At 37.5% G+C, this 25,663-nt stretch overlaps 1 protein-coding gene across 3 annotated transcripts; it reads right to left on the reverse strand.

The window, feature by feature from the left end:
- Positions 1-4,956: 4,956 nt before the first annotated feature.
- Positions 4,957-17,903, reverse strand: LOC104605028 (GPN-loop GTPase QQT2-like). Of its 3 annotated transcripts, none has more exons than XM_010269621.2 (7): positions 17,704-17,903; positions 17,035-17,162; positions 16,782-16,920; positions 16,433-16,659; positions 14,714-15,004; positions 6,301-6,506; positions 4,957-5,579 (listed from the first exon to the last, which is right to left on the reverse strand). In XM_010269621.2, the coding sequence occupies exons 2-7, from the start codon at positions 17,074-17,076 to the stop codon at positions 5,303-5,305; spliced, it is 1,182 nt and encodes a 393-aa protein (XP_010267923.1). In that variant the 5' UTR covers positions 17,077-17,162; positions 17,704-17,903; the 3' UTR covers positions 4,957-5,302. The 3 variants fall into 3 exon arrangements, with proteins under 3 accessions (XP_010267923.1, XP_088759389.1, XP_019054599.1); XM_088903263.1 differs by having other exon boundaries at positions 16,433-16,655; positions 16,778-16,920; XM_019199054.2 differs by having other exon boundaries at positions 5,092-5,579; positions 6,264-6,506.
- Positions 17,904-25,663: the final 7,760 nt, after the last annotated feature.

The following is a 25,663-nucleotide window of genomic DNA, read 5'->3' on the forward strand; positions in this document are numbered from 1 at the left end:
CATTAAACCATCAACACTCCATAAAACTAAAAACCTAAAACAAACACGAGAATAATAATTATAAGAAAGGCATCCATGAGGATACAAAACTAATTAACTCGAAAATCAAAACAGCCACTACCCAATATATCTAAAGTTTCCCACCTTCATTGCATCAACAGCAGTGTCCTTCCAACCAGAAATGATGCATGGGCATCAGCAACAGCATACTTCAACAGATGACCAGGGATATATCCTAAGAATCCCAATTTGAGTGAACTTCACTTTCAGCCCCGTTCGCTTTTTGGTAAGTTATTTACCCAGGTAAATGTTGTTACCTGGGTTGGGAAACACTTACCCAGGTAAGTGTATTTACCCATGCTTTTTTATTTCCCAAGTAAAAAAGAAAATGACCATTTTAACTATAAAAATCCATTATTAAATGGGGCATTTTTGTCCAATTTAAGTGTTGAGTTAGGAGATGAGTATACTCAGGAAAATAAACTTTCCCTGATCCCCACATTAATCTGAAAAAAGAACATGGTATTCTTGGTCAATGGGACCAAAATTCTATTGACCAACTTTCCTCCCTCTCAAAATAAAAAAAAAAAAAAAAAAAACCCAAAGGTTTGTCCATATTGCTACCAGCAACCACATGGACTAACTAACTGAGCCAGACCCCGCTTGCATAAGTTCAGGCTTATTGAGATGGCTTGCAGCTAAGGGGCCCAATTCAAGGGCATTCATACATTCAAGCTCGTAATCTCTTTTTAAGCCTGGCAACATCTTGAGTGATACCAACACCCACAAAAGTTTTATTAGGGTCTACAAAAAAATTCTTAAGCGATTGAGGAATCGAGTCTAAGTGAAGGAGTCGAATGATGAGACAGGCATGGTTTTTAAAAACGACCCGGAGACTGAACCTGTCAAGGGTCCGGTTACCGGGTTGAACGGCCGGACCGTTCGAACCGGACGAACAACCCATTCTAACAAAAAAATAAAAAATTATCAAATACGTTCGAACGGTTAACCTCCCGAATTAGTGGTTTGCTGACCAAAATCAATGGTTTTGGGCAAATTTCTAGTTTTGGGGAAAACCGAAACCGATCACCTAACCGGTTCCCGATTTTCTGGTCCAACCATCCGGTCCGATCTGGTTTTGAAAACCATGGAGGCAAGTGTTGCTTGCATAATAGAGTTGCAGGGTTGCGACCTTGCTATTGTGGGACGACTTCAAACCATTAAGAATTTAATATGAAGGTCCACTGAGTATGCAATGTGCGACTCAATGACATAAATGCTACAATCTTTTTAAGTGTGAGGACCCCAGTATTGAAAAGACCCATGCCTCTTTATGAATGAAGTTCAACTGATGAGATATACATAGGAATTAGTTGAGCTTAAGGTTCAAAGTATCGGCTCGTATTGGCCGATACATATCATCTGGCACCCCACCGATATGCCCCTATAGTGGGTGTATCGGTGGTCTGACCAGTTCAAGGTGTTGCGAAGACCTAAATCGGCTCCCCTGAACTAGTTGGCGAAAAAAATTGAAAAAAAAAAACACCAAAAGGAGTATTGATTCGCTCGATATGGCGTATCGGGCGTATCGATATTTTGAACCTTGCTTGAGCTCATTAGCACTACAAGTCAGCTGGTGGACTTGTTGAAAACATAAATCACTAACCCAAGAGAATCTCTCTCTCAAGGTTTTCTAGTTCCCCATAAGGTCATAACGATAAGTATTTTTAAAATCAAGCATTAGCAATTGAAATTCTTGGAGCTCACATTCTATGAAACCATGGGTGTACTGGACGGGTGCACCCTCGACTGAATATGTCATCTCATCGATCTTAATTGCGAATTAACAGAAACTTTCTTTGTTACCAGTCACTCGAATCTAAGCATCCATCCGCAACTCACTACACACTGGCGTCGTGAATGCATAAGCCACTGGCAGCGGAAAAGAAAATCCATCGTCCCCCCGCTCTCCCTCCCCTCCATTATCCCGTCCGATAGAGGACGTTACCCCAAAGATTCAGTCCCATTTCCTATCCCAAAGATTTGGTCCCAACGATTTACTGGACAAGGATGTGCCATTACTTCTGGAGCCCCATCACAACGGCATGACCTTCAGCAACAACGACCATGATGACGGTGTCGTTAAGATTAACAGCAAGGCCAATCAATGTTATAGCAACAGTAGAGTTGTATTGGATTATAACAAGAAACTGAAGTATGCAGCACTTGAAGCGGCGAACAAATCCCACGCGTTGTACAGTGGATGCCCATCTAGGGTGGCTCTAATGGACACCGAGGGAAAGGTCTACAAAGGTTCTTATGTGGAATTGGTGGCGTATAATCCAAGCCTGGGGCAGTTCAGGCAGCGCTGGTGGCGTATGTGGCGGCGGTGGGTACGAGAAGATCGTGGTAGGGGCATTGGTGGAGAAGAAAGGAGCAATGGTGGGACAGGAAGGCACGACATGGCTGTTGCTACAATTTGTATCGCCATGATGTGATTTTGTTGTATTCCAATGCAGTTCAGCTCCCTCCCTCAAAATATAAAAAGCCATGTTAATATGTTATTGATCGATTTGAAGATAGTGTTAGCATTATTAATTTGGATCGATTATCTTCAATTCGTTGTACCAAAGAAACTTATCTCTCCACTTAGGCAACGTCTCCTCAATCTGATTGCTTAGTCTCTTCCTGACCTTTTCCTCTCTCTCCAACTTCTCCTTCTGCATTATTTCCGGTAAATACAGAGAATTAGCCGAATTGGAACAGCTCCCAAAGAAAACCTGACGGAGTCTTTCAGAAGAATGGACGAGTATCAGACAGGATAATGGAGGGGAGGAAGAGGGGGGGGGGGATTTTTTCCTGCTATCAGTGGCTTATGCATTCATGACACCGGTGTACAGTGAATCGCCGATGAATGCTTGAATTCGGTGGAGGAGAGTCAAAAATGGGAAGGAGATTAAAAAATGGCCAGTTCAACCAACCGAACGACTGATAATGAGAAAGTTTTTGTTAATTCACAGTTAAGACGGATGAGATGAAATATTCGCCTCTCATTCGAGGGTGCACTCGTCCAGTGCACCCATGAGTGCACAGAACGCGATTTGGTTGGAATTGAAATCTGACTCTTGATGGCTCTTAAATGAGTTAAATCTTTCGGCACTGATACCTACCACATCACCGCTGGAGACTGGAGTAATGTAATCTGAACATTGGAATCGGATGCCAGCTTCCAAAGAACTAGCCTCAATCAGATGTTTGAACAGAGACAGGGTCCAGGAAAAGGCAACAGAGATGTTATCGATGCACAGCTGCAATGGCTGTTGGGACCAGATTTGAACTCAGAGTGGAGGCCATTTGATTGGTATACAATTGATCTCATGGTCAGAATTGATACATCCAAAGAAAATGCACAGATGATGTTGTGTACATTAAAAGGTCTTTATCACCTGATAGTAGGAGGAATGTCAATTAGATCGGATTTGGTCTAATCTGATCCGGTCCAATATGAGTCTATTATAAATGGATCAGGTCCAATCCAATCTGATGAATATTTTGAACTATTTTGGACTGGTCCAATTCAATGTCTGGACCATTCAATCTGTTCAAATTGGTTTTAATTTAAATTGACTCCAACCCAAACCTGGTCCATTGACAACTTTATTCTTAATGGACCATATATTGATTCAATCCAACCCAATCCAATATAAATCTATTGTAAATGAGCCAGGTCCAATTCAATCCGATAAATACTTTAAAGCATTAAGTCTGAATTTATCCAATTTAATGTCTTATTATCCCTCCAATCCTTCCAAATTGATTTTACTTTGACAGATCCAACCCAAAACCAATCCATTGACACTCCTACCCAACGGATGGATAATTAGAATCACAGATTGTTTCCACCAAGATCAAACATTTCCTGCAACCATCCAAAAACCTTCAATAATGAAATCATGCCAGTGTTTGAAAGAAGAGAAAAAATAAAACATATATCAATTGATGTTTGGTTTAAAACATTGCATGCTCACATTTCAACGGGGTTGCATGCAACCATGGTCGCAGACTCGCAGGAAATCTTTTCTCGTTTTCATCATCATGACTACTGAATTAGCTGCAACAGTCCAAAGACTCCAAACAACTATTTTATTACACCATTCCATTACCCAAAAAAGCGAGACAAACGGCAAATAACAAACATGGAGAGAATAAGACACGATCAACTCAGCTTATTGACAAGAGAAAGACGACCAGATTTATCTCCACTTATTATATTCTTCAATGGGTTTTCTTTTTTTTGCCTTTTCTTCATACATGGATTGATCCACATTATATAGACGGAGAGAAACTCAAGAGCATAGTATTTTATGGTATTTGGACAAACCTTTGCTTTTGAGCTTTGGGATGTGGAAAATAAATATGAGCCAAAGAAGCGTACTGTTTGTTTTATAAGAGTTGCCTTCAAAAACATAACAATCTAAACTCTAAACTCTAAAGCACCAAAACAAGGCTTCTTAGGCTTGTGGTTTTGGGCTTTTCTGCTTTAAAAGCACAAACCCTGAAGCTTATCCAAATGAAACCTTAATTCTGGATGCATTCCTTCAGAAATCTAACTATATTAAAACTTGCCGCAGTCATAAAGTATATGTTTGGTTCCGCTTACGTTTATTGATGATACCACATAGGCGCCCCATCAGCAAATGCCTCATTAATTGCATTTGTGTATTTTGCAAACTTCGGTTTCTGTACACCTCTCCCATTTCAGAAAGTTTCATTTTGGAGCTTCCTGAAACGGGTAAGAGTTTATTGGCATTTTGCTGATGTGGTGCCTAATGATGCATATGTGTCATAAACGCCTTCATTAATTATTTTTCTCGGTTTTACAATCACACAAGTACAAAATGTTTACTGAATTAACGGAACTAAACACCCTCAAAATCTATCGTTTCATAAGACCCATTTTCATTAAAAACAGGAACGGGGAAAGGGATGGCGTTCCTCGTCCAGCCACTCCAACCGACCCCAGGAACCTGCTCTCCGGGATCATCAATCATAAAAGGATTCCAAGATGACTTAGCTTTTACAATAAGAACATGGACGATGGAACAAAAAATTTGCATCGGAAACATACAAAGACACCTGATCAATGTCCAATATAAACAAGTTGCCAGCACAAAAAACATCCAGCAAATATCAAATCCAACTCAATATGGGCAAATAGTCCAACTCTTTGAACCATCAAGTATTGCTTAAAGGTTCTTGTGTGCAGGTGTTACTTCAAGAGGCTACATCAAGGAAATCGCAGTTAGGAGAACCTGGCGACCTCTTCATCTTCACCCTCATCAATTTCATCTTCCTCCTCGGTGAACCTCTCATAATCATCTTCCTCGTCTTCCTCTTCTCCTTCCCCATCTTCATCCAAAATGGTCTTACTACTACTATCCTTGTCCTTCAAACCTGTACTCAACACCACTGTTTGTCCTTGAGACTTCTCCATGTCCTTCCTCAGTTTATCCATGTTTTCTCGCCGCCGCTCTTCTTCTAACCGTTGTTTATCTGCCCGTCTCTTATCAAGATCAGCCCTGAAAACACAGATAAATTCAAACAAGTTCACAATATATCCAAAATCAGATAACGGAAAAAGAAGCCAGGCCCATCCAAATCAAATTCCCTATTTTAACTGCCAAGTATGGCTGCAACTGCAAATGGATCAGATTTGACTTGGCTGTACCTAGACCCAAACTTGATCCATTAATATTTGAATGTGAAATTGAATTCGAATCAAATCTTACCCTTAGATCCATTATATTTCTTGGATGGGATTCAGATATTAAATATCATTAATAAATTAAACTAAAAATAAATTTGATATCATATCATGGATACAATGACAGGAAAATACTTGTACAGAGCAAAAACAAAGTGTCAAAGGTTAAGTCCATATCAAGTCCTTCCCTCCCAAGACCCCGAAAGCTGGGACCAAGATTGGGCAATGGCCATTTTAGACTTTAACCTATGACTCTTTAGTAAACATACAACATTTAAACCAGCTTTACAACTAGATAAATATAAACTTTTTTTTCTTTTTTTTTTTTGTATCCATTAGAAGAAACATAAATGTTCAAATATCATTGGATTAGATACCAGATCAGATTGCAATGGAACCATAGTCAGTCCAATTATAAACAGATTGAATTTGGATCACCTTAATCAGATCAGGTTCAAATTCAGATTCAGACAAAATGATAAATATTTACAGTCGTAACTTTAAAGAGGAAGCAAAAGATGTCTTGTAGGCAGTACTTGTAAGTATCCATGTAGTCGTTAGCACTAGCTTCAATGACCTTAAAGAAGGCTTCCATTCCAGCACCTGAAACTGCAGAAACTCCAACAGAACGGAGATTTTTATAGAACTCGTCAAGCACAAGAGAGAGGCTCCTTGTCAGGGTCGATGTGTATGAGTTGTCAGACTCTAAGGCAGCATGAAATACCTCAAAGTCTTCCATCCACTGTTTCCGCAACCCACAGTTGAGGTGAACATAATACATAATTGAAAAAAAAAAAAACAATTATTCATATAAAACAAGTAACATAAAAGGACAAAAAGAAATAGAGAGAAGATCCACCTGCATCCATGTATGCGCACTATATAGTGGAAAATTTACTACTCTAGAAGAGGGTAACAAGATTGTACTGTATTAATATGTTAAAGAAATCTGATGACCAGATGCATACAACAGCCCCCTCCACAAAACTGAAAAAGGCATAAAGCTGTTGCTATATAGAAACAGCCCCTTCTGCATGCAACTTGACAAGTTTGATCCATCCACCTTATCTGTAATCAAGATAGGTGCCATGATCTCCCTAATCTCATTAGTATAATAGGAAGGGGAAATGGACCCCACATACAATTTTAATCCACCTAATCGCATTACTTAAATCTGCTTCAATAACCAAGGTCCCAACCTTTCCCTTATTACTTCTATAAATAATTGAACCTGAGGCTGAAATGAAATCCTATAATGTGATAAACTTCAAAAAAAAAAGCATATGTTTCATCTCAATAGAAATAGAAATGGAGCATATAACCCCAGAAATCTAAGAGAAGAAATAGGAATGGTGCACGAACACAAGATAATTAAATACTGACCCATGTAATTCTGCTGTATTTATAATAATTTAGATGTTTCTGTGTTGCTTAAGAAAAACAGACCATTGTAGATGGCTGGGAATTTACAGAACGAGACATGAATAACACAAAAAATATCTCAGATCAAGAGAGATAGATGTTTGAATTGTTGAGAGATTATTCCGAAGCAGAAAAGAAAACAGGTAGGCGATGGCCATGTTATGGTACTGAAGTTGAATAAAGTCCTCTAGCCCCCTTTTCTGTTCCTGAAATATCTGAATATGATACCCAGACATGGAAACCTGGATATGGACACGGGAAATGAGTATATGACTCTCCACTTCCCAAAATCCTTAACATAGATACGGGTACACCGGTACAGGTATCCTATGCAATAATACACTTACATCATGATTTTATATCTAATTTTTTAATCTAATTCCATTTTTCAAGACTCATCTCTTTCCAAATTTAATTAAATGTCTTAACATGTTTAGATATTTTTATGATATAACTTGTTAAAACTTAAAACACACCACTTTACATTTTTTAAGTGTGAATGTTTTAGAGAAATCCAGAAGTATCCATGCAGCATCCAGTATTGTGTACAATACTTACTGGGTATGACACTTTTTTTATTGTCAAAGATACAATACTGGTGTGCTAGGCTTGAAGAGGTATCCAGGTAATGTTCACAAGGATTATATGATTTGGTTCAGGACCTGGGTGGTGGTTCAACCCCAATGAAATAAACTCTTTTACACAAATGTTTAAAGGCCTAATTAACAGAGTTTGGGATGCAAACAAAGATGGTACATATGTGTTCCAGAGATTCTGTAAGATATTCAAAGCCTCAAAGGTAATAAAAGGATATATGCATAACCCTACTAGCTTTACTGATGTGGACGCGTATTGGGAGCAGCAGCAGCAATGATCCGGTATTCTCATCCTATCCAATTCGGCAGCAACAGTCTTATCCATTCAGCAGATTAGATTAGACTATCTTGTTATTCTTATCTTATCTTATTAAGTTAGTAGATTAGATTATCTTATCTTATTAAATTAGGATTAAGAGAGACTTATCTTATCTTATCAGTCTTATCTTATCAAGATAGAGTTGGAGGTCTCCTTATTCAGCAAGGAGTCTCCCTAAGAGCAGGACTCTTGTAATCTCCTATTTAAGGAGCCACTATTATTGAATAAAGGCATCCAAGAATTTCAGTCAAGAGAAGAGTTGAGGAGAGTTAGGGTGATCTCTTGGACAAATCACCCCTTAGGTCGCCACGATAGGGTCTGCACGCAAAAGGAGGGGCAAGGGGAAACTAGAGGTTCTCCTCGTGGACCGACCCGTGACGAGATCCTACGCCTGGGCCCATAATATTTACACACAGGGAAGAGATGTTTTTTTTCCAATGGGAACACAATTTATACTGTCAAACCATATAAATGTAATGATTCATGAGAAAGCCGGGGAGTCTCAATTCTTACTTTGATTTCACAGTGTCACAGCACTTAACTAACATTTGCACATTTGTGGCTGCTGCACTGTGCCACATAAGCTGAAGTTGCAGACAGGAGCCAAATAGCAGCTGAGGCACCAATACCATGAGATTTTGAAACAATACCAACAGATGCAAAAGAATTCCCTCTTGAAAAACTTCTTTTGCAGTCTTGTGGTCATTAAAGAATTCACTCTCTTCCTCCTTGCTAAAGGATAGTCAGCAAGAGTTCTAACCAAGAACTAGAAGTACAACCATACAAATACCCTAAAAAACAAGTTTTCACAATCATGTGCTCAGGATCCTTTTAAACATTTGGGCACATGAACTTTTACTTTCTTAAAATCCATAAGAACTATAAAATAATAAGGAAAATCATAAAGTATTGATAGAATATCTTCAAGATTTAGAAAGTTGAAAAGTAATATTAGTTTAAATAGATAAAAAACCATGCAATAAGAAATTAAGCAGAGTTCAGATACACATTCCCCAATACAAAGTCTGAGATTTTTTATTTGTTTAAATGGATGAAAGAGGAGTAGCATGCTGCGGAAATTGGTTCTCCTTATTTATCCTTTTTCTTCATTTTTAATCTTTGTGAGGTTCTGTATGCATGATTGGTTAGTATCGTTTTCAAACCATAAAGCACATAAAGTGCTAGCTGACAAGACATTTCAAAACTCAAATTACAACATTAGGTAGGATCTATTGACAGTTTGAAGGCAGTCATAAGAGAACTTACCATTAGACACTTAATGGCCGAGGAGAAAAGGTAAAGGGCAACTGTGGAAGAAAAGGTGGAAATTGTATAATCCTGTACAGAGAATGAACCTTGAGGGAAGGCATACCCTTCAAGCAAAGAACCAGATCATGGTCCACTGTCTAAGTCCAACACCAGTTCACCCCAACCTAGGGTCAGACATGCTAGGTTTAAAGATAAGGATGAGTAGGTAATGATCATTATGTTGGTTCCTTGATGATGTCTCAAAAATGTTTGATCCCAACAATTAATCTCAACACAAAAGAGCCCATAGGAAAAATGGAACCACATAAGACCATACTCTAGCGGCTGGTTAGAGAAGATGAGACACCGTAAGTCTTTTGACCATCAAGTTTGTGAAAATCCTGCATGTTTCAGATAACTCCCTGAATCTTCTAAATTGGTTCTTTATATGGTGTAATCAGGAAAGAATGAGAGAGATTGAAGTGTTGCAAACGGGTGATAAAGTGTCTGATCCAACAACAGAGATGAAGATCCCAGAAAAGGATAAGTACCAAATGGGAATGGAAACTCAGAGGCACTGGTAGTGTACTAGTGTATGAAGAGGTTTGGTGGAAGAAGAGGTTTAATTTATTTTACTGCAGTCAATGCTTAGAGGCCATAGGGCGTTGTTCCTTGCACTCCAAACAGAAGATGCTACTGAAAATGAGAGAACAATCAGAAGGCCTAATTCTTGTCTCTCTCCTAACTGGTGTATGTTGTGTAAATCCAATAATGAGAGTTGCCATCACTTACTTATCTCTTGCCCTTTTGTTGTAGAGATTTGGCTTTAGTTTTTCTCTTTGTTTGGGTGCAGATGGACCTCACCATCAGAGGTTAATATGCTATCCAACCCCTCCTTGCTTACATGGCCCAAAAAAGGGGAAGAATAATGTGGAGATGTGTTAGAGAAACCTTGGAGTGGACTATATGGGAAGAGAGGAATGCTAGAGTATTCTCAGAAAAAGAGAGAAGCAAAGAAGCTGTTAGGAATTGTGCAATGGTCAGGGTAATCCATTGGATAAGACTTTGGAGTTGTTCTCCCAATTCTCCTTTGATGATGTCTGCAGGAATTGGGAATTAATTGCCAAAAGTTCTTCAAGAAAGGAAAGTGTGGTGATTCCTTGGTTACCTCCAACAGAAGGCTTTGTTAAACTGAATTTTGATGGGAGCAGTCAAGGTAATCCAGAACCCACTGGTATAGGAGGGGTATTAAGAGATTCGGAAGATAAACTTACAGCTTTGTTTTCCGGCCCTGTGGGTTTGGGTGACTCTCTCAAAGCAGAGTTGTTGGCAGCATTACAAGGGGTGCAGATTGCCAATGAGTTACATCTAGCAAATGTGGTGATAGAAGGGGATTCAGAAGTGGTGGTGGGGTGGCTAAAGAACCCGGACTCTAAAATCTGGTGCTACAGGAATGAAATGAAGAAGTTTAAGTGGCTTACTAGGAACATGAATCTCAGGATACAATGGGTGAGGAGATCTGCAAATGGGATGGCGGATGCTTTGGCTAAGCAAGGGGTAAATAGGGATTTATTGTTTTGGGCTCCATTGTAATTTCTTTGCTTTTACAGAGATGTAGCATCTCGTGCCTCTCTAAGGGATGCTTGTAAAGCCTTTTCTTGAAGTTTAATAAAAGCTCATCTCATTCATCAAAAAAAGAAAAGAAAAAGAAAAAACAACCAGAATATGGGCAGAGGAGGTTGAACTGCAGAATTCTACTGCAGTTGATGAAAGAGTGGTGGCCTCAGCCTGGATTGAGAAAACATTTCGGTGGTTGGCAAGTTGTTAGGAATATCCTTTATGGGCACACAAAAGGAGCCATGGTTTTATTTATGGAAATCAAGATGAGAAATACACGTGGCAGAGTGGAGGCAACAGCTACTCCTGAACAATGAAATCCAAGAAGGTAAATGAGATACATCAACTGGAGTGGACCTTGCAGGAAAGGGGAGAGAGTAGCTCATGCTGGAGTATATCAAATCATGTTACTCATCAATATGAAAGTCATTTTTTACAGTAGAAAAAAAAAAGAATTTTATTGATCAAAATAAGAAATAAAAAAAAAAAAAAGTAAATGTGGGTGAGGTGGTAGCACCCAACCCTAGAAAAGCCATAAACTTTTTTTTTTTTTGATCAGCAACACAGAAAAGATTTCATTAATTATGAGAAAAACATGATTACAACAAGAAGTTGTAAAATAAACCAGCTATAGAAGCTGTCCCAGTTCAGTACTACATTTGAGCCCAAAAGGCCAAAACATATGTGCTCTATGTACCCTTTGCTTGGCTAAGCTATTTGCCAAGCTATTAGCAGTCCTCCTCACCCATTTCACTCAGATTAACATGTCCTGTGGTAACCATTTGTATTTTCTGAAATCATTCCTCAAATGCCATGCCACCCCCTCCCTCTTAACCAGCCACTTAACCACAGTTTTAGAGTCTCCCTCAATAATCAGCCTACTAATACCCAGTTCTTTTGCCTTCTCAACCCCAAACACTGCAGCCAAAAACTCTGATCTTGCCACATCACCCTGCTCCGCAGGGCCAGAGTATAAAGCAATTATCTTCCCGCTTCATCCCTAATGACCCCCCCCCAATACCTGAGGGGCCTGGGTTACCCAAACAGCTCCTATCAAAATTCAGTTTCTTCCAACCATTTATTGGGGGAGACCAAACCTCGACATTCTCTTTGATTATCTTTGTTAATAACATTTTATAGAAAAAAGATGACATTAATTGTGTCTATTAGCTGCTAACTTGTGTTGAATAAGCAAGGATAAAGTGACAAAAGTGTCATTGAAGAATCCATGAAGTGTCGGAACCAGACACATGTCTGAAACAGACACAGAAGACTCCATGCAACATTGCCGACAAGAAACAAAAAGGGAGGTCTGCAATAGGTACTGTGGGAGAAAAGGTACTTTTTTTCTATCAGTTGGGAGAAAAAGTACTGTAGATGGATAGTTCTACAATCAATTTGAACCCATGGGAGACTTTTATGATGCAAGCTGGTTCTGGAGGTATCCAATTGAAAATTTGGAGCTTTTTATTTATTTATTTATTTATTTTTTTTTTTTTGGGGGGGGGGGGGGGTGATTATGCTGCGTAATACCATAGAAGATCAGAACAATTGGATACAATTTAGTGTCTGTGGCCCTATCAGAATAACCTCGAGGCATATTCTCAGATGGAACTTGAAGCAATTTGAAATGTCTAGGAATGTCCCCTGATGGATAAGTGGGAACTTTAGTATTATAAGGTTTTCCTTTGAAAATAAAAGTGGTGCAAGGGTTGGTTCTAGGGCAATATTAGGTAAACGGGTCTCAATCCAACAAAACCTCTCTCCTTTTCTGTAAACATTTGAGGACATGTCACCAGATGATGTTCTCCTCACAAATGTGTACAGCAAATAAGAGAGAGAGAGAGAGGTCTGGGCTTGAGAACATTTAACACATCCTGCTGTAGGACCAGCTCAGTTCTAGTCCTTAGAGAATGTGAATGGTCTTCTTGGATCAGAATTTTATGGCTGTTGATGGCTGTAATGGTTTCTTGAAGGAATAAGAGAGAAAATAGGGAGAGAAAGAAGAGAGAAAATACCTGGAATCACTCACAGGGTGCCTAGAATCACTCTAGGGCATGGGAATCACTCACCATAGCTAGCATAAGCTGAAGAAAACTCAATAAACTTCATTGCCTTTGTGTAAAACGTCCATACATATTTATAGACTCTAAACTTATAATAATCCTAGGAGTCAAACTGTTAGACTCATAATAGTCTTAGGAGTCAAACTATTAGACTCAATAATCCGAGTAGGACTCAAACTAAGTTGTCATATCCTATTTCAATTCAAAGAAGACTCAATAACTCTAGTCCTACTTATGCAATGACTCTGAATTTTTAAACATAAACAAACTGTAACTATACAAATTAAACCCTATCAATGGACCCCACAAAAAATTACAAAATGACAAAAATACCCCTACTGTCCAAAAATACAGAAATACATAAATTTTCATAAAATTCCAATTTTGATTCTTCAACTCCTGCATCACATCCCAATATGCAGAAAATATGGAGATCTACACTTGATTGTGAGCCATTACCAGTCAATGTCTTGTGAGACAGATGTTTGGAAAGGTATCATGCAGGTTAAGAGTCTTAGAGATGACTTTATCAAATAAATTGCACCATCTGAAATCTCCCAAATTTTCTTTTGTTTGCTGGGTAGGGGACTGATTTTTGCACCTTAAATTGCCAAGACTTCTCAACATTGCTTAGTATCAGGTTGCCACAATCAAAGATTGTCATAACAATAATGTGGTTTGCATACCATGTCTCCAACGAAATGTTAATCATTGAAGGGCTGGTACATTGATTTCATTACTATAGTGCCTAAGCTAAAGCCAATCACTTTGGAGCTTGACGTATCCAAAAGCGGATAGCAAGAGCATTGACACTTGGTCATTCTATAACCCTATCCTGGGTTCTACTGCTGAGAGTTTATTATGGAAGTGGGTATGAGAGGCTCATATCCATTCTAAGGGGAAGTGGTATTAAAAACAGCTTTAGGGTTTAGACAAACTCTCACTATTAATCATCCGATCTCTAGGGGAAGTGGTATTAAAAACAAATGTAGATTTTCTTAACAGGAAGAGAAATCAATTTGTTATCTCCCTTTGCAATGCCAACACACTCTTTTCATCTAGTCTCATTTTGTTTAGGATAAAACAGATGCCCCAAGGATATTCCAAGCTAATTTCATCATGACTAGTGTGGGATTTTTTTTGTGCTAGGGGACCCATTCTCTAGAACTTCCTTTTGCCTTATGTTGGTGCATTTGTTAAGAACTAAAATCTCACATTTCTTAAAGAGAACAGAGTTGTAACTGGTATCTTTATTGGTAGGAGTAGGATTATTAGGATGTTGACAATGGATGCTAACCCCCCAAGGACTTTGAAGGCTTTTCATTCTATCATTTTAGAGACAGGAGGATATTTTGCTTAGTTCATCTTCTGATGCATAGGGGAGTATAGGTGTATTTGTGTAATATCTCTGTGACTTGTTGTTCTAACTTATTGTTCATGCAATGCCTTTTCTATTTTGGGGCATGTCCCCTATATTTTATTTGATATAAAAACATGATACATCTCTTCACCAATTATCAGAAATATATATATAATCATCAAATTATGCCTATGAAAGAACATTTCCAGGGTCAATAACCACAAACATATAACCATGATGCTTTCTGTTGCCACAGTTGGTGCTCAGTAGATGATAAATTAGCATTAGACATATTCAATCAAATTATTAAGCAAGCCATACCTCCAGAGCAAACTCATGTTTGGCAATGTCTGTCTTGTTAAAAGCCAAAATCAGAGGCAAACGTGTTTTGTAGAGTATGCTGCATGCATAAAGCATGTTACTCATGAAAGTAACCGGGCTTGCTGAACGAGGGGTATCAACCACATATGTAATAACTGTAGGAAAAGTTGAAGCAAAAGCCTCAGTAATTATTGCTCCAGAAGCTGACCATGTGAAAATCTCAATTTGACCAGGAGTGTCCACAAGAACATAATCAAGCTGATCTGCTCGCTTCTCAATAACTGATATAACCTGAAATTAGACACTCACTAATAAAACTTAAACACATTTTTGCAAGGGATAGAAATATGCATTAGGAATTCCACACAGCTTCTGTCTTGACCCAATGGTTTTGACAAGGATGTAGAGTTAGAACCCAGACAGATGGATCTCTTGTACCAAAATTCTAAAACCCCCAGTGCTTCTATAGTATCCAATCTAAAGATCTCATTTCAAACAGTTGAAAATTACACCTACAGTAATTCAGATAATGCAAGAAAAGAAGAAAAGAGAGAAGAAGAAAGAAGTTTCAACAATAGGTTGTGGAAGAATAAAAGAAGGGAAGAGAGAAAAGAAGAATTCGAACCTCTCTCTCTAGCCCCTTTCATCACTTTTATTAATAATTCTAAGTCTGAGTACAATTACTTGGATGCCCTTAATGGGGTGGCCAGCACTAAAGAAATGATTAAAGAAAATAAAAGAAGGCCCATAACTAAGAAACATAATTTCTAAATACTACTTAAAAGAAATAAAGAACACTAAGGCCCCTTCTCACTATATAAACATCTATCAAAATCTCTTTTTCCTGATAAAATGGATGCACCGCATAGTTTTCAAGGCACCAAGGTGAGGCTAGGCAACGTGGGGCACCTTGTCACCTAAGTCACCTAGGTGGGTGCCTCGGCATTGCCAATGGATTTTTTATGTAAAAAACATAGGTCCTAGGGTAGTTCCCTAGGTACCATAATTATATTTCCTTAATAATTATTCATAATTTTCATAAGAAAATTATAAAGTTCATGTTAAAGTATAGAAAATCAACATATTCATGAGAAGAAAAAGAAGGAAAATAAAATTCAAAAAAATATAGGGGCTCAACCCTTATTTTTGTTAGAGGAAAAGAAAAAAGAAAAAGAAAATGTAGAAGAAGAAGAAGAATATATATGGAAGAAGAAAATGTGTTGATTAGACAAAATTTTAAGTTCTTCCTTATTGGTTCAGGTTATTAAGTCTTTGGGGGTTGATTAGACAAAACAGTTAGCAATGTTTGTGTTGATTAAACCCTAACAAATAAGAAAATAATGAAAAGAAATTAGTATATAAACACACAAAATGAATATTTTAGTTTAATAATGTCTATTTTATAATTAAATCTCAAAACATAAAGAATAAAAAAGTATTTTATAATGGAAAGTACAAAACAGATCGGTGATTAGGTGAGGCAAGCCTCAAAGTGTGCCTTGTTGCCTAGGTGTCACCTTGAGTCCTTGACAACTATGATGCACTGGCATCAAGTTTTGATGCATGAAATCTTCTGTATAGGCGCATAAAAATAGCACAAAAAAATGAGTACTACAAGTATGGCAGAGTTGAGCCGGATCAAGATTAGAAAGAAGCCTATTGACCTAAAGAAAGAAATATTATAGAACAGAATAAAACCTCATATTAGCAAAGCCCTACCTCATCAAACTTGGTAGAAAACAAGTTTAACGATGTGAGTATTCCCCCATTAGGTCCAAGATTGAACTGCTTCATTACTTCCTTGTACCGAACAGTGTCTCTTATATCAATGTTTGCACCAAAAGGAAGTGTCATAACAGCAGGGTCAAGGTTTAATACGTATCCCCGAAGATTTGAAGCTTGTGTATGGCAAACCAACCGATGAAGAAAAGTCGTTTTTCCACTCCCTGAGATAACCCCAAATCCATGCTCAACTCTTTTAGCACTAAATAATACGGTTATTTAATAAACTCCATCGGTGTCATAAATTCGGGAGAGAATTAGAAGTTAAGAAATGTAAATGACGTGCCTGCCATTCCAACAACAATGACAATAACTGGTTTCCGTTTGAAATTAGTTGACAAACTGCCCGCTTGACCAGAGGAAGATTCCTCAATTTGTAGTTTCTCCATCGACTTGGAAAGATCATATTTCTCTTTTCCCTTTGACTTAAAAATAAGAAAAATTATAAAGAACATTTGGAGTAAGTTCTAACTCGCGTAATACAACTTAACACAGCAAATAAGAATTAAAGTTTCATAAGAAAAGGAAAAAGTAAGTACTTGGATGCTCGAAGGTTCCTGGGAATCCATTTGCGTTGCCATGCCTAGCCGTTTTCAATCCGAATTGCAGGAATTAGTATCAATGTCCAGTTATCAGCAATGAAGTGCCATTGAAGACTTTCTGAAAGCTGACAAGGAAAAAACCAATAGAATTTCCATTAGGATTTCTAATAGAAAAAACACCAACAGCATTTGTTAAAAGGAGAATAGCTTGTTCATCTTACTTGTCAGAAAATAAATAAGAAACCAAACATTCCAAAACAGGAAGTTGTTCTTTCAACAAACAAAAGAAACCAAGGAGAAATTTCGAGGTTTCACTGATAAGATTATTCGACTTGAAGAAGCTAAAGAATATATATCCAAATCATTGTAATTCAACTCCTAGAGGCAAGTACAGAAAGAAGTGATGCAAGAGAAGGTAAGGTCTCCTTTGAACCGGAGAGGCAGCGAGACTACGAGGGATTACTCCTAGCGATAGATTTGAATGCTGAGTGTTAGGAGGAGTGTTAAAAAATACCGTCCTATTGGACAACAGCAGTAACAGACAGAGTAGGGTATAAGATAGATGGTTGCTCGATTCTCCTTCTTGAACTTCGGTTCTGAAGTACTAGAACGAAACAAGTAGTGAAAAGCCTAGGGGAAAAAACGAACGAGAGAGAGAGAGCTAACCTTTCAAGTTTCAAGTTTCTATCCAGCCAGTGAATCGCGGTTTTTCCGGCCAGTTATTATGGCGGTGTCCGACTGGGGAAACGACGGAGGGGAAATAAGGTCGAAACTCGAAAGTCGAAAGCCGTGGCCTAGCCTCGTTCTACTTTGAGAATTGAGGATGTTTCGAGCGATGTTGTTAAGAGAATCTGACTCGTCCGTGCAAGAGCTCCTAGCCGCCCGATCTGCTTGATATCATATGGGGCTTTGGTGAAAGGTGGACTATACCGCTAGTGAAAGGTGGGTTATACTTGGACTGGATTTGGTCCAATCCGATCCGGTCCAATGTTAGTCCATTATAAATGGACATGGTCCAATCCAGTCCAATGAATATTTTGGACTATTTTGGATCAGTCCAGAGACTGTCCAATCTGTTCAAATTACTGTTAATTTAGATTGGTTTCAACTCAAACCTAGTCTATTGACACCTATGTTCTTATCTTCTATCAAGGGACCAGATATTGGCTCAATCCAATATAAATTCATTATAGACGGACCAGGTCCAATCCAATATGTCATATTGGTCTGTCCAATCCATCCAAATTCAATATGTCTTATTGGTCCATCCAATCCGTCCAAATGGATTTTGATTTGGATGGAGTCCAACCCAAAACCGGTCCATTGACACCCCTAACTATACCGCTATATTAGCGGGGATTTGTTAAGTTAAAATAAACAATAGAAACATGTAAGAGTATATGATTGTTTTATATAATAATTAATAATTATTTATATTTCATATACTATTTTTAATAATTTTTTACAATATAAAAAAATAATAATAAATTTAAATATGGTTATTTATCAAATTTAGGAATGGCAATTTTCCCTATTTCCCTTATCCTTGTGGGGATCTGCCTGAATGAGGTGGGAATGGAGATAGGAAAATTTTCATCCTTGTTGGCGGGGACGGTGTGGGGACGGGGAGAGCACTCCCTACCCACGGGAAGCCCAATCCCCATCCCATGGGATCCCCACTAATATATATGTATATATACGCATACGTTTATATATGTATATACATACACATACATCTATATGTTAATATTTTTAAAAATATGGTTGAATATGTTTAAATCTTTTCTAGTAGGATTATAAATTTTAATTATTTTATTTATATTTTTTAAATAAACTAAAAAATAAAAAACATAATGATTGACATTATAAATAATCACGAGGAGTAGGGACCCCTACGAGGATGGGGATCCCCATGGAGACGGGGATGGGGATAACTTTGCCCCCATTAGAGGGGAAGGGATTTTCACGGGGACGAGGACGGGGAGAGGCTCCTCATCCCCACCCCACCCCATTGCCATTCCTAATCAAACTAATGAAACTGACCAACCCGATTTTTAGTATTTTCAGTCAGCTTTGGTTCAACAATTTCCCAACTTGACTGGGTTGGATCAGTTTCACTTTGGCCATTTGTAAACTAACTAAAATTGAACGACCCGACCATAGATATATATTAATATTTTATATTTTAAATATATTTTTTAATATAGGAAAGTGGGAAAATGCCAATATTTCTTAAGCTAAAATATTTTATATCATAAATTTAATTTTTAAATTTATTTTTTAATAATGCCATTGTAATATTTTAAATTTAAACTTAATTTTTAAATCTTTTGAATCGACCGACGAAATCAAAAATTGACCCAAATCGATATAACCTGAGTGACCAACTCCCCAACCTGACCACGTCGATTTGGTTGGCCAAACAACCTACAACTAAATCGAACCAACCCGTGAACAATAGTTTAATCTTCAATAATTATTAAAAATTTATATCGAAAATACACAATAAATTAAATTTAAAAAGCTAAATAGCAATAGTTTAAACTCCAATAATTATTGAAAATTTTCTATTAAATAACAAAATGAAAAAAAGATTTATACATAATTATTGAAAAATATAATTATCAAAAAAATAATAAGTAATTACTAAAATATAATAAATATTAATTTTAGTATATATAAATATATAATAAATATAGATTAAGTTTTTAAAATTATTATTAATAAACATTAATTTTTTTGAAAGTTATTTTCTAGAATTATTAATTGGTATAAATGAAATTAGGTATTTACAATATTATTTATTTATAGAAATAATATCATTATTTAATTTTAAAATATTAATTACTTGTTGAATTTAATAATCCATAAAATTATAGTACTATTAATACATAATTTTGTTATTTTAACTATCTAAAACCAAGTTATGTTAAATATTTCATTGTTTAAAATATTTAGTTATTTAACTAAATATTTAAAATCTTAATCTAGTTATTATAATTGAAAATTATTCAATAACTATTTAAAATATTAATTTTAATATTTTGTTATTTAAGATATTTAGTTATTTAAATATTTAAATAATATATCATTTTTAATGCTAGATATATTTGAATAATATTTATGTTGAATAATCCAGAAAATCATAATTTATATTGTTTGTATATAATTTCGTGATGAGTTTTGTAAAAATATATAATTATTAATAATATGAATATTGTTAAATCAATTATAATTATTTTTGTCTTTTTAATAAATATTTTAAAGTTGTTATATAATTTTATTAGAATATTTAAATAATTCTTAATTTTTTAATTCAAACTTTCTTTACATAAATGTAGATAAAAAGTGGGGGAAAAGATAAATAAGAATTAGAGATAATCTAGGAGAGAAACTCTCTACTAAATTATAAATAACTTAAGAGAAAGTTTGAGATAGTGGGGGAGGTTGTTTAGGAGAAATTTTAGGATAGTAGATTATTTAGGTTATTGGAACGTGTGGGAGAGAGAGAGAGAGAGAGAGAGAGAGAGAGAGAGAGATTTTAGGAAGAGTTTTATGGGGAAAGTAGAGTTTCTAATTGGTAGTTTCAAAAATAACATGGATTAAAAAATTAAAAATTCAAAAAAAATGAGAAAATTTCTAGACTTTCTTGTTTTAATATATAGATACTGAGAACGATGCCTTGATCAGAAGTTGGTAGTTGTTTTGTGTTCACGAGTCAGTGTGGTTCAGTTGAAGGCTATTTCGTCAATTGAACCGATTTGTCGGGGTGGAGAATTGGTTATCGATCGATCATTAGTGAAAATTGGCTAATTCAAATTGTATTGATTTTGATTAGTTTTTGGTTTGATCGATCAGTTCAAAAGATTTAAATTTTAAAAAATGCAACAATATTATTAAAAAGTAAATTAAAAAAATTTTTATAATATAAAATATTTTAAATTAAAAAATATTGGAAATTGTTTATTTTCCGATATTAAAAATTTTTAATTTTAAAATATTAATATGTATTTATGGTTGGATTGGTTTTGATCAATTTAGAAATGGCCAAATCAAAACCAACCCAACTTCTCGAGTTAGCATAATAGCTGAATCGAAGTCGACCGAAATTATTAAAAAATCGACCATCTTGGGTTGAGTTGAATTAGGTTGTTGGTTTCATCAGTTTGATAAACAGGCCTAATTTATAACACCACTCTACTAACCTTAGGGATGGCAATGGAGTAGGTCTAGGGAGTGTAGCGAGTGTTTTGTAAATTCCAGACCCTATCCACCTCCCTAAACCTTCCAACCCATACCCACCCAAAGCCCGTATCAAGTTGTATTTTGATAATCCAAACCCTCACCACATATAAAAATGCAAAACCCTCCCTAACCCTACCCTCCCCGCATTCAAGGGTAGGGTGGGTTGGGTTTAGAACTTATATCTAAATTCCTATTATTTCTTGTTATATGTAACCTATAAATAAGTAAAATAAGATAAATAAATAACACAATTTTCAATTATTTGATTAATGCATATAAAAAACACAAACAATCAATTATACTTCATATAAAATTCAAAATATTATTAAACTTAACACCTAGTACATAAAATTTATTTGCCATCCAACAATACAAGGGTCGGGAAAGATCAGGTATACCCTAAACCCACCCTACCCCGAAACCCATCCTTCAAGCAAAAACACCACATCGTCGGGGTGGGTAGTGTGGATACCCACCGGGTAGGGTAGAAATTGCCATCCCTAACTGACCTCCTCGATCCAATGTGAGTTGCGACTTGTGAATAAGCATGGCGGTATCGAAGAGCTAAAGTTGTGTTTAGTTTATGTAGGATAAAATAATTGAGAAAGGGAAAATTGTGGAAAATTCTTTAAGATGTTTTATGAAATCCCTTGAGAACCATTTTATCACTTTTCATTCCTCATTTATTTTTTTAAGAAACCAACTTGACATAATTCCATTCTTTGGAATTCACTTTTTTATTGTTTTCAAGTTAAGACCGAGGATTATATACTGAACATTTTTAAACTAAAATTAACCACAATGCCAAATTTGTATTTATCTTCTTTGAATTTATCAAAGAACTGTAGTAGAAAATTAGAGTTGAAGTTTCAATTCTTTACTTTAATTGTGCTTAAAATTTATATTTTATTGGAAATTTATAGGAAACTATCATACTTTAGGGGTAATGACACTCAAGGGCCCAAACTTTCACGTGCAACAAGGAACTACCCTATACTTTCAAATCAAAGTTTGTTTATGTATTTAAACATTTCTTTTTATATCCTCATACTGCATGTATTTAAACATTTCTTTTTATACTTCATTCCTTATATATTCTTAGACTATTAATGATTATTTGGTTTACTTTATATTATGTTTTTTTTTATAAAACTAAAACTTACCATTCAACCAAAACCTTTAATTTCTATATCTAGGAATATATTCAAATTTCACCAAAAAGTTTGCAATATATATATATATATATATATATTGATGAAGCACAATCTAGAAGCTCCTAGCTGAAAGGTTGTCTAGACATTGCTCACGTGGCGAGCTAGATCAAACTACAAAATAAGGATCAGAGAGACCGGGGTGGATGATCTAGTGAGGTCACTTCGATGCTTAAGTTAGTATTCTTGCTGTGGTTGTGAGCTAAAAGCTTGAATGCTAGAGAGCTTGAATGTAAATAATCATGCATACCTGGGCCCTGGAGGGGTTGATGCCCTTATATAGCTGAGCTGCCGTAAGCCTCACGAAACGGTTACAGGATCTTTGGCCTAAATAGATGAAATCCATTTCCGCTTTAAACGAGGAGTAACGTATCAATCAATGAAGTTTATCGTTACCGCCCGATCTGGGTGGGGAGAGGATAAGGCCTGCCGTTACGCGGCGTGATCCCGGGAGGTTCGAAGTCCATTGAGAAGCTTCTGGAGTCGATTACGTGTCACTTCGGTCCCTGGACCCCAAATTGGCTTAGGTGCCGAGGTGCTTTTGTACCGAGGTGACCGAACACCCAAGCTCTGAAATCTGTCTAGGCTCCTCTTGTTGAGTTGTCATCCTACTGGTAGATCGCGTCCACGTGACCTCTACTTACTAGGTCGTGCCAAATTACCTCTCATCAATTGCCCCCCACTCCTCGTGCCAGGGGTCCTGACCCCGTGCAGGGAGTTCATGATGAGCCCAGGTGGATTTTGGCACAAAGTTTAGGTGGTACAGAGGGCGGACCTTTGGTTGGACCTGTTCAACTGTTTGGCTCAACCAAGAAGTGACCCAGATCGCATATCAGGTACGAGCGGACGTCAAGCCGATTATAAACTCTGTGGACGTCAAGGATCATTCTTGAACCATAAACTGAACCAGATCTGAAAAAAAAGGAGTAGGAGAGGATTATACTTGATACGGAGAAATAGTATCTCCCAACGAAGGTGTTCACGCCCAAGGAAGGATCCAAAGACTGCTCCCACTAAAGATGGCGCAGTGCAGGATGGAGCAGAATCAGCAGTGTTCTTTTCCAAGAACTCTGTCCTTCGCAAGAATCAGTAGGATGGCACGTGAGCACAGCTTCCTATCAATTCTTTCTCAAAGAAATGATGTCAAGATCGAATCTTGACTTCTCCCACAACTGGAGACCGAACTGGCAAACTGGGCGGCAAGAACAGGGCGGTGGCAAGAGAGTATTCGCAGGGTGCAGAATTCTATCTTCTTGTGATTTCAGCACTCAAGAAAATCTGATTGTGTGTTTTTTAAAAAGCTGCCGCCCCTTCCTTCTTTTGTTAACCTAAAAGATCAGCTCCTAATCCAATTAGGAGCTGCTTATCCAAATCATATTTGGATAAGACCTCTTTTAGGTGATAGGATAAACCCTTATCTTATCTGTAGATTAGATTAGAATTCTCCTAATCTCATTAGGAGGTTTCTAGATCTGAATCACATTCAGATTTGGACTCTATGAGTGGATAGGGTCAAGACCCTATCCTATCTGCTAATCCATCTCAGAATTCACCCCATTATTAATTAATAAAATAGCCCAGTTCGAAATGGGCTTTAGGCCCATTAAGCTTATGTGCTCACCTAACCTTCCTAACTGCTGCCCAGTTGGGCTTCCTTGTATGGCGTGGGACCCAAGCATTGATCTACACATCAGCCATATGGGTTCGGCCCAACCTTTGTTACAAGGCCTGACCGAATACACTGTCATGGACAGTGCACCCCCGAAAACCCATCAAATGGGCTCTATGGGCCCAACACTTACCCTAAGTGGTCCATGGGCCAAGCCACCTTGTAACACCCAGGGACTATGGGCTTATCCTCAATGGTCTTACACTTAACCTCCCAGCCCATAATGATCATACACTGCCCAACAAGAGAGGACCTCTCCCTCGGCTGCAAGGAACAGTGTTGCACTCTCTACTTATATGGATCCCGGGAATTAAAACCTTCTTGCAAACCTTTTAGAAACCATAATATATATACTTTTATATCTTATATAAAATATATTTTGCAAAACAAATCTCAATGATTGAAATCGGCTGCCGGCAGTCTTGGTTTCCATCAGTGAGAGTGCATCCCCGATCATTACCTTTGTCCGACAAAGGGGTTGATCCTGCCACTATGATCACCCACTCAGATGAATTCTCGGACTGTCCCAACATACCCAGGTTTTGACCCCCGCTAAGGATCTCACTGAATGGTATATCAAAGACAGCCCAATCCGACACCTAGTGCAGTATCATAGTCGAGTCTAGGGGTCGGGTGTAACTTTCCAGTTTTGCCCATCAATCTCCAAGGTCCAGGGCAATACTGGAAATCTGGTCCAGTTCATAGATTCAATTAATCCTACACTGTATGTGCCTAGGGTCTCACCCTGGCAGCTGAGACAGGCCACCCCAACCGACTTGGTGGCACCACAGTGTCAGCCTTGTCAGGATAGGTCTCCCCAGACCGACCCACTGGCTGTGAACATTCTAAACTAACACGAGTCTCATTAAGTGTCCAGTTTAAGGTATACAGAAACATGCCAAGGGGACATGAATCAAATATGCACTTTTATTCATTTACAATAAACTCATAAAGTACATCATTCTAATTGAAGCTAAGGGCATACAAAACTGTCTAACAACCTCTACTTACTAGGTCGTGCCAAATTACCTCTCATCAATTGCCCCCCACTCGTTGTGCCAGGGGTCCTGACCCCGTGCGGGGAGTTCATGATGAGCCCAGGTGGATTTGGCACGAAGTTTAGGTGGTATAGAGGGTGGACCTTTGGTTGGACCCGTTCAACCGTTTGGCTCAACCAGGAAGTGACCCAGATCGCGTATCAGGTACGAGCGGACGTCAAGCTGATTATAAACTCCGTGGACGTCAAAACGCGTTCTCAACTGATTTCAACCTCGGGTAGCGTGCAGTCAATTTTCCTAGGAGCCATTGGATCGTGCAGATCTCGGTTGTTGATTTGTAGATATACTGGCTATAAATAAGGGTCGAAGGGCCCATTTTCTTCGCCACAAATCGTGAATCCAAAGTCCTTGAGGTCGCGTTCAAGTATCCTAGCTCGGTGTAAGCTATTCCTAGGTCCGAGGTCGTCTTGCTTTCTTCGGTATTCTTTCGGTGAGTTCATCTT

This window comes from Nelumbo nucifera, chromosome 4 (genome assembly GCF_055504915.1).
Source record: "Nelumbo nucifera cultivar China Antique chromosome 4, China Antique-T2T, whole genome shotgun sequence".
In the NCBI taxonomy this organism is placed as follows: Eukaryota; Viridiplantae; Streptophyta; class Magnoliopsida; order Proteales; family Nelumbonaceae; genus Nelumbo; species Nelumbo nucifera.

Bases quoted from the DNA above. Each gene is read 5' to 3' on its own strand.
- LOC104605028 (XM_010269621.2), bottom strand. From the start codon at position 17,076: ATGGCAACGCAAATGGATTCCCAGGAACCTTCGAGCATCCAA. The intron at 16,660-16,781 runs GCACGTCATTTA...GGGTTATCTCAG, and splicing joins CATTGTTGTTGGAATGGCAG to GGAGTGGAAAAACGACTTTT. The intron at 15,005-16,432 runs GTAGGGCTTTGC...GTCTAATTTCAG, and splicing joins TTTCTACCAAGTTTGATGAG to GTTATATCAGTTATTGAGAA.